General features: G+C 47.7%; 1 protein-coding gene across 1 annotated transcript; it reads right to left on the reverse strand.

Moving 5' to 3' along the window:
* Positions 1–552: 552 nt before the first annotated feature.
* On the reverse strand, positions 553–8035 carry LOC140420127 (uncharacterized). Its single transcript, XM_072504147.1, has 2 exons — positions 7948–8035; positions 553–5453 (listed from the first exon to the last, which is right to left on the reverse strand). Exon 2 carries the CDS (start codon positions 5095–5097, stop codon positions 4150–4152), a length of 948 nt encoding a protein of 315 aa, XP_072360248.1. The 5' UTR covers positions 5098–5453; positions 7948–8035; the 3' UTR covers positions 553–4149.
* Between the last annotated feature and the right edge of the window lie 1440 nt (positions 8036–9475).

Genomic DNA, 9475 nt, shown 5'->3' on the forward strand with positions numbered 1-9475 from the left:
CAGGTCAGGTCCGCTCGCGGCCGACATGTTGTACAGCGCGACTGCTGCAGGTCGCGCCATGCGCATGTGCGGCCACGGACCCGGCCATTCTCTGGCCGCTTATTTTGTGGAGGCCGTGCGTTTTACGTGGCGCGGCTGTGAGCCCCTCTCCGGTCAGAGGATCGGTGCTGGGGCCTCGCCCATCTTTCCCATGGAGAATGTTTCAATTCTCTGTGAATAGCTTGCACAGCAAACTCAAGGTAAGATGAAGTAAAGAGGTTGGTTTATTTTTACACACACGGGGGTGAGAGGGGTTTCCCAACATCCACCCACTTTTGCACTCGTACAATAAACGGGGGATAAGGAAAAAGGAAGAGGGTTCCGGGAATGACCACAATAAAATACAAGTTATGGTTATCCATGTGTCCAGAATCCAAAGTCTAATGGAATGTTCCTTCAGTGGGAGGTTTACTGTTGCGGGAGATCCGTCTTTCCAGCAGTGAGACTTCCACGATGGGGGAAGACACGGAGACTGAGTCAGTCCGGGAGGAACAAGAGCCAATGTTTTAGCCATTTGCAGGTTTTTTAATTTATATTTTTATTGATGTTTTTCCATTTTAACAAATATCCAACAAAAGCTCAGGATTGGTGCAGCACAGCAGAAATGTCTCAGCAATACAGAAATACAGGAGAGGACAGGATGACGACAATACAGATGGATCAATGTAATCATTAAGTTTGGTGCATCCATATGTACCAATGGATAGACTGGAGAACAAGGGAGAAGAAGAAAAAGCCATGAAAACATGGTGAAACGGTGCACACCTTCCTACGCACCACCCACCAGAGTCCAGGATAAGATCACGGTGTCAGGTTCGGGAGGGCATCAGAACACATCTCCCCCAGCTCCAGTCATACCAGAGACATCAATACCATCTTTATGTCCCCTTCTCGGGTACAAGACGCGTCTGTACCTTTGCAGGAACTAGTCAACGATTCTTTAACCCCAAAATAACACACTTACATTTCAGAAAAAAAATCAACAAGGACACTCGTCCTAAAAGGTTGCAATAAAACCCCAACTCCAGCACAGCACAGAACAATCATCACTCAACACAATTACACAGAGAAGACCAGCAAATATTCACACAATTGGTTCAAATTCTAATTGATGCAGCTTCCAAGTGACTAACAGTAACAGGATTTTAAAAAAAAGTACTACCAAAAGCAGAGGATCTCAGGGTAACAGGAACCAAGATACAGCCCTGAGCACATGGACCCCTGACGCACGCCCCTCACCACAAGACAAAAAAGGTAAAAAGCTGCTCATTCAAAACCTCACTCAGCCTCTCAGGACACCCGGCCAAGAAGGAACTTCCCAAGCAAAAGGGGACAACAGGAAAGGGACCACAGTACAAGACCTGGCCCGGCCCTGTACACCCTCGTACACAGGAGTCAGGCAAGCAAGGATAGTCACACTGTGCCAGGACACCCAACCTCACTCCTTTCTCACCACATCCGAGGGCAGCACACACAAGACGATTCATACCGTCCTCCACCAAGGAGATTCCACCCACAATGAGAGGAAAATTCGTCAAGACACCCAACAACTCAGCATCCCGGGAGGGGTGCGATCCTCCATCCCCACTCACGGCAAAGGAAACCCCCGTGATACAATATACCAAATCGGGGCCTACATCAGCACGCTACCGCCTCAAGGAAAAGTAACTTCAAAAGAGAGGAACACCAGGATTGGCCAAAGGATGCCAGGCAAGAACCAGCACCATATGTGATAAGTAGATTGTCATCTATATTATCATCTGTACGTAAATAATAATATATGTATAACTGTTGTAGTTCCAACATCCGACCATCAGGTGGTGTGAGTATGCAGACACATGACCCGGACACACCCTATGTTCCAGGAGGTGTTGGTAAGGAGTTTGCAGCAGTCGCATATTCGAGTAGCTCTGTAGTATCTTACTGTAAGTTAGTGTTAGACCATTATTTCCAACTGTATTAATCTTAGACATTTTAGTAATTCGTTAGTGTAGTGTTAGTAATAAATAACTATGTTTATGAAACAAAGTCTAATTTTCTTTATTCACACGACAATATCAAGATTCAGCATCTGCCCAATGAAAGAACGTTGCACCGTGCACCGTCACAAAACAGATACTCGGGGCAGAGCTGCGTAGCCTCATTGGCGTCAAAACACTGTCTCCCCACAGGAGACCCTGCTTCAACAAGGAGGGCATTCAGGAAGTCACTATATAATCCCACTTGGAGCAGGGTGCCCATCTCCCCCCTCAGCCTCACCCTCAGACCCAATGAGGGCTCAAACATCATTGATCTCAAACTCTCACTCAAACCCTCCAACCCACAGGTTACTACCTCCCCAGTGGAACCTATCCCGAGAGGATTGATTGATGACTTGATTGATTTGTTTTATTGTTACGTGCACCGAGGGACAGTGAAAAGTATTGTTCTGCGTACAGTCCATACAAATCGTTCCAGACATGAAAAACAAAACATAGGACATAGATAAATACACAATGTAAATACATAGACACAGGCATCGGGTGAAGCATATGGAATGCAGTACTACTCAGTGGAGAAGGTGTGTGAAGAGATCAGTTCAGTCCATAAGAGAGTTATTCAGGAGTCTGGTGACAGCGGGGAAGAAGCTGTTTTTTATCTGTTAGTGCGTGTTCTCAGACTTTTGCATCTCATGCCCGATAGAAGAGGTTGGAAGAGAGAATAACCCAGGTAGGAGAGGTCTTTGATTCTGCTGCCTGCTTTCCCAAGGCAGTGGGAGGTGTAGACAGAGTCAGTGGTTGGGAGGCGGGTTCACGTGATGGACTGGGCTGTGTTCACGACTCTCTGTAGTTTCTAATGGTCTTGCCTCGAGCAGTTGCCATACAGGCTGTGGAGGAGGACCAGAGGAGGAGCAGACCAGGGGCCTCCAAAGGGGACAACTCAGGGAGGGAAACTCACTCCACCACCCAACAGACCCTCTGCCCGACCCAATAAACACAGTTATTCCTGCCCTGCCCGAGCCAATCAAGTGACCACTGCCACTCCCAGGCAGCCAAGAGAATATTGAAGAAGACAAGTGGAACAAGGATTAACTGACCACACCCAGTTCCTCGTGCTCACTAGTTCCCTTGGTTCTCTCGTTTTTTTGGGATGATTTTCTGTGTCTTCCTCTGTGAAGACAGATACACATTGTTTAGTTTCTCTGACATTTCCTTATTCCCCGTTATAAACTCTCCTGTCTCTGTCTGGAATGGACCCACATTGGTCTTTGCTCATCTTTTCCTTTTCACATTCCTATAGGTGCTTTTCCTGTTGGTTTTTATGTTTCTCATCAGTTTGCTCTCATATTCTATTTTCTCTTTATCAGTTTCTTGGTCCTCCTTTGCTGAATTCTAAATCAATTCCCAATCCACAGGCATATGGCTATTTTGGCCTCTTTATGAGCCTCTTCCTTTGATCTAATGGAATCCTTAAATGTTCTCGTTAGCCACAGTTGCATCACTTTTCCTGTGGCTTTTTGTTCCTTAAAGGAGTCTACATTTGATGTCAACATGTTATACCTTAAAAATTAGTGATTGCCTGTCTATTGTCATACCTATTGTTGAAATGTCCCAATCTACCACAGACAACTTGTCTTTCAAACCTCGCCAGTTTCCTTTGTGAAAAACACGTGGATAATTAAACAAAGGAACCATGTAACCACCATAGCCCATCTTAATGGCAACGTGGCATGCTTTCAGAGGTTCCAAACAGAAATGGGAACTAAATATCTTCCAACCACCAAACACCCTTTCGCTCTGTGATCCTCGTTAAAGTTGAAGCCAGGAATTCACAACATGGCTCAATGATCATCAGCCACTGGAGGCAAATTTGTGAGACCAACCAGTCCAGCAGGAAGAAACCCTCCGCCCATCCCTTTTGAACTGACAGAATTAACAAAATGCAGTCCTGGATGCAATTGAGAGCAAAACAGCAGAATCCAACCCCTGTAATCAATTGTGAACTTGGTGTGTGAGCATGTGCGATGGAACACAAAATCACTCCCACACTGAGAGCAGATGAACGGCCTCTCCCCAGTGAGAACTGGCGGTGTCTCCATAGTTGGGATGGATCACTGAATATCTCACCTACTCAGCAGGTGAACGGCCTCTCTCCAGTGTGAACTCGCTGGTGTGTCCGCAGGTTGGATAACCAAGCAAATCTCTTCCCACACCGAAAGCAGGTGAATGGCCTCTCTCCAGTGTGAACCCGCTGATGTGACTTCAGGCTAGATGACTGAGTGAATCCCTTCCCACACTGAGAGCAGGTGAATGGTCTCTCTCCAGTGTGAACTCGCTGGTGGCTCTGCAGGTGGGATAATCGAGTGAATCCCTTCCCACACTGAGAGCATGCAAATGGCCTCTCCCCAGTGTGAACTCGCTGGTGTGTCCGCAAACTGGATAAACGAGCGAATCCCGTCCCACACTGAGAGCAGGTGAATGGCCTCTCCCCAGTGTGAACTTGCAGATGATTCTGCAGGGCGGATGAATATCTGAATCCCTTCCCACACTGAGAGCAGGCGAACGGTTTCTCCGCAGTATGAATTCGCTGGTGTGTCCGCAGGTTCCATAAGTGAGCGAATCCCTTCCCACACTGAGAGCAGATGAACGGTCTCTCTCCAGTATGAACTCGCTGGTGTGCACGCAGTTGGGATAACTGAGTGAATCCCTTCCCACACTGAGAACAGGTGAATGGCTTCTCCCCAGTGTGAACTCTCTGGTGTGCCTGCAGGGTAGATGAATGACTGAATCCCTTCTCACACTGAGAGCAAGTGAATGGCCTCTCCCCAGTGTGAACTCTCTGGTGTGTCTGCAAGCTGGATAACCGAGTGAATCTCTTCCCACATTGAGAGCAGGTGAACGGCCTCTCCCCAGTGTGAACTCGCTGGTGTTTCTGCAGGTCAGATAATTGAGTGAATCCTTTTCCACACTGAGAGCAGGTGAACGGCCTTTCCCCAGTGTGAATTCGCCGATGAATTTCCAGCACAGACGGAGCTGTGAATCCCTTCCCACAGTCCTCACATGTCCATGGTTTCTCCATGTTTTGGGTCTCCTCGTGTCTGTCCAGTTCGGACAATCAGTTGAGGCTTCGTCCACACACAGAACACGTGTACGGTCTCTCCCCGCTGTGAATGGTGCAATGTTTTTTCAGGCTGTGTAACTGGTTAAAGCTCTTTCCACAGTCAGTGCTCTGGAACACTTTCACTCGGGTGTGTGAGACTCGGTGTTTTTCCAGTCACAATGGTGTTTAAAATCTTTAAAGTTGACAGATGAGACAAACATTTCTCCTTCTAGATTCGAAGGCCAATGATATTCAGGTCCCAAGGAATTGAGTGACTGTCAGATCCAGGCGACATGTTTTAGATTTCTGTCTGTAATTCGTCCTCTTCGAATCTCCTGTTAAAACAATTTGCAAAAGACATCACTGGAAGTACGGATAGAAATTCAGAACAGACAATTCTAGTTTCTCTGGAACATTCTTTCCTCTTGCATTCCGCAACATCTGTAAATCTCCGTCCCACGCACTCTCCCTCCATTCTCACTCTGCTGTATCTAATATTCACCCTCCCAATTCTCCTGAAGGTGCTGACTCAGGCTGATTGACAGATCCATGCTCACTGCTTCCTGTCCTGGACACAAAGACCAGAACAAATCTGAGCTGCAGTCAGCCATTCGGTCCATCAAACCTGCTCAACCATTCAATGACAGCATTGGCCGATCTACCTCAGCAGCATTTTCCCACAGTCCCCCATATCCCTCGATATCTTCACTCCCTTGAAACGTTATCAATCTCTGATTTGAATATACTTGATGACTGAGGTTCCACAGTCCTCTGGGGTAGAGAATTCCAAATGCTGACAGGGGGAGTGAGGGGAAGATGGGTTTGCTGGTGGAATCATGCTGGGGTTGGCAGAATTAGCGGAGGATGATTTCTTCAATGCGTAGGCTGGTGGGGTGAAAAGTGAGGACAGTGGGGATTCTATCCGGGTACTGGGAGAGGAGCGAGCGGGAGGCAGAGGTGTGGGAGATGGGTCGGACACGGTTGAAAGCCCCGTCGACCACAGTGGGTGGGAAGCCACGGTTAAAGAAGAATGAAGACATGTCAGCAGCACCGTTTTGGAAAGTGGCATCATCGGAACAGATACGATGGAGGTGAAGGAACTGAGGGAATGGGATGGAGCCCTTACAGGATGTGGGGTGTGAAGAGCTGTAGTTGACGTAGCTGTGGGAGTCGTAAGTCTTTAATTGGTATTAGTGGACAGTCTATCTCAGAAATTGAAATAGAAAGGTCAAGGAAGGAAAGGGAAGTGTTGGAGACAGACCATGTGGAGGTGATAGAGGGGTGCAAACCGAAGCAAAATGAATATATTTTTCCAGGCTTTGCAGAACACCTCCAGTCCATCCGCAAGCAGTTCCCAGACCTTCCTGTCGCTTGCCATTTCAACTCACCGTCCTGCTCTCAGTCCACATGTCCGTCCTTGGCCTGCTGCAATGTTCAGGTGAAGCCCAGCGCAAACTGGAGGAACAGCACCTCATCTTCCGATTAGGCATGTTACACCCTTCCGGACTTAACATTGAGTTCAACAACCTCAGACTCTCCACCACCTTTACCCCATTTTTATTTTTGTTTCTTCCATTGATCGTTTTTTCCCACCCCATTATTTTCCTCCCCTCCCCCCATTCGAATTATTTCAAGTTGCCCGTTACACACTGCTCACCTTTATTCTGCCATTTGCACATTCTAACCTTTTTATGTATCACTATCAGCACTCACCTGAGGAAGGAGCAGTGCTCCGAAAGCTAGTGTTTGTGTTTGAAACAAACATGATGGACTTTAACCTGATGTTGTAAGACTTCTTACTGTGCGCACCTCAGTCCAACACTGGCATCTCCACTATCAGCACCCTTCTTAGACTGAATTACCACCATTTGCATTCCTTTTATCTTCTGTTCTCGACATCTTTGTCTATATCTCCACCTATTGCTGGCCCCTATCCAGCCCCACCGCTCCATTCCACCCATCCCCCACTACAGTACAAATCTGACCCCATTTCCAGTTCTCTCTAACTGTCACAAAGAGTCATGCAGACTCGAAACATTAGTTCCCTTTTCTCTCCACAGATGCCGTCAGACCATCTGAGATTGTCCAGTATTTTCTGTTTTTGTTTAAGATTCCAGCCTCCACAGTCATTTGTTTTCATAATATATCTAATCTGTACCATGTAAAAACACTAGACATATCTCTGTCCGACATTTATTTACTGTCCATTTAAATTTTAGCCAATTCTAATAATAATAATCTTTATTGTCACAAGTAGGCTTACATTAACACTGCAATGAAATTATTGTGAAAAGCCCCGAGTCGCCACATTCCGGCGCCTGTTATCCGGAGCACCCGGAGGAAACCCATGCAGACACGGGGAGAACATGCAGACTCCGCACAGACAGTGACCCAAGCCGGGAATCGAACCTGGGACCCTGGAGCTGTGAAGCAATTGTGCCAACCACTATGTTATCGTGCTGTTCGGGTACACAGAGGGGAAATTCAGAATGTCCAAATTATCAGACAGTACGTCTTTCAGGACTTGTGGGAGGAAGCCGGAGCACCTGGAGGAAACCCGCGTAGACACAGGGAGAACTCTGGGGAACAACCCTTTTAATTGTGAACATTAGGAAAGAGACCACCCTTTTAGCCAAACAAATAAATGTGTCAAGCTGAGGGAGCAAAGGAAGTCAATGTCTTTAAGAGAGAGAGACCTGGGCCAAGCTTTGCAGAGTCTGCACCCTCCCTGGATTTACTTCCTTTCCGTTCAGCTGCTGCAAGTCACCAATTGTAGGTCAGAACGAGAAAAGAAATGAAAAGGGGGAGAAAAGAAAGTGTTTTACTCACAGATGTTGGAGACAGGAAGAAGTTTCAGCCTGTGTCATGGTCAGTCTTCAATAACACGTCCGCCTTCTGATTGGCTGGAGGACCAGAGTCCTTCCGGTCCTCCCACTTTTCCATTGGCCAATACCTCAGCAGGAAGGTCAGAGTGCGGGCTTTCCTCCACACATGCGCAGCTACCCCTCACTCTTGGACATGCGCAGTACGTGATCACCCGCCCGTGCGGCGGATAGAGCGGGTTCCCCAGCGCGGGGTATTGTGGGAGCTGCGGCCGACACTCTCCAAACTCCTGGGACTGGGATGAAAAATGGAGGAGGGGCAGTGACCTCACCCTGACACAAAGTACATGTTGGTAGTCACGGCGATTGATTGTGACGTTCGCCCTTAGTACTTGGGGAGGGCAATAGGTGAGAGTGAAACTGAATCCGAGAGTCAGCATCTTCACGGGAGAGACTTGGGGAAAAGCAGGAGGACAGAAGGATAAATTAGTGTTAAAATCAATAGTGAGGAGAGCATGGGTGGGGGTCAGACATTTATAGTTTGAGAGGAAGAAGGCTTTTCTGTGACAACTAGCATTGTCAGTTGTGAATTTCTATTCTGTAATCACAGCGATGACGTTTAAAAAAAACATTTTTTTATATAGATTTACAGTACCCAATTATTTTTTTCCAATTAAGGGGCAATTTAGCATGGCCAATCCACCTAACCTACACATCTTTTTGGGTTGTGGGGGTGAGACCCACGCAGACACGGCGAGAATGTGCAAACTCCACATGGACAGTGACCCAGGGCCAGGAGTGAACCCAGGTCCTCAGCACCGTGAGGCAGCAGTGCTGACCACTATGCCACCCTGATGATATCAATCCTATTACACCCATTAAAGTCTCTATCAGGTCAGTCTTCAACCTTCTCTTCCCCAGGGGAAATATCCCCAACCTGTTCAATATCTCCTGAAACTTACACTCTCAGTTCTGATATCATCCTTGTTAATCTTTCTTGCACATCCTAGAGGCTCTATCTCTGTTTTAAAGGGTATATAATAAATATTTAGATTCGGGTTAATTTGGTTGAAGGTGCCTTATTTACTCAGCTCCAAATTGACCCTCTAAAATGCTTCAATTCGAAAGAGGCTTAACAATCAGGCAAGAGCAAAATGGCGGCGGGCGGAGACCAGGCAGCGTGGAGGCAGTGGGCGGAGGAGCAACAGGAGGGTATCCAGCGCTGCCTCAGAGAGATTAAAACGGACCTGCTAGAGCCGATGAAGGCTTCTATTGATAAGCTGCTGGAGACACAGACGGCCCAGGGGGTGGCGATCCGTGAGGCTCGACAAAAGATCTCTGACAATGAGGAAGAGATCTTAGGCCTGGCGGTAAAGGTGGAGGCGCACGAGGCGCTCCACAAGAAATGGCAGGAGCGGTTCGAGGAGATGGAGAATCGGTCGAGGCGGAAGAATCTGCGGATTCTGGGCCTCCCGGAGGGGCCGGATGTGGGGGCCTATGTGGTCACCATGTTGAACGCGCTGATGGGAGCGGGG

This window comes from Scyliorhinus torazame, chromosome 5 (assembly GCF_047496885.1).
Source record: "Scyliorhinus torazame isolate Kashiwa2021f chromosome 5, sScyTor2.1, whole genome shotgun sequence".
In the NCBI taxonomy this organism is placed as follows: domain Eukaryota; kingdom Metazoa; phylum Chordata; class Chondrichthyes; order Carcharhiniformes; family Scyliorhinidae; genus Scyliorhinus; species Scyliorhinus torazame.

Coding starts and splice junctions, on each gene's coding strand:
- LOC140420127 (XM_072504147.1), bottom strand. CDS start 5,097: ATGGAGAAACCATGGACATGTGAGGACTGTGGGAAGGGATTCACAGCT.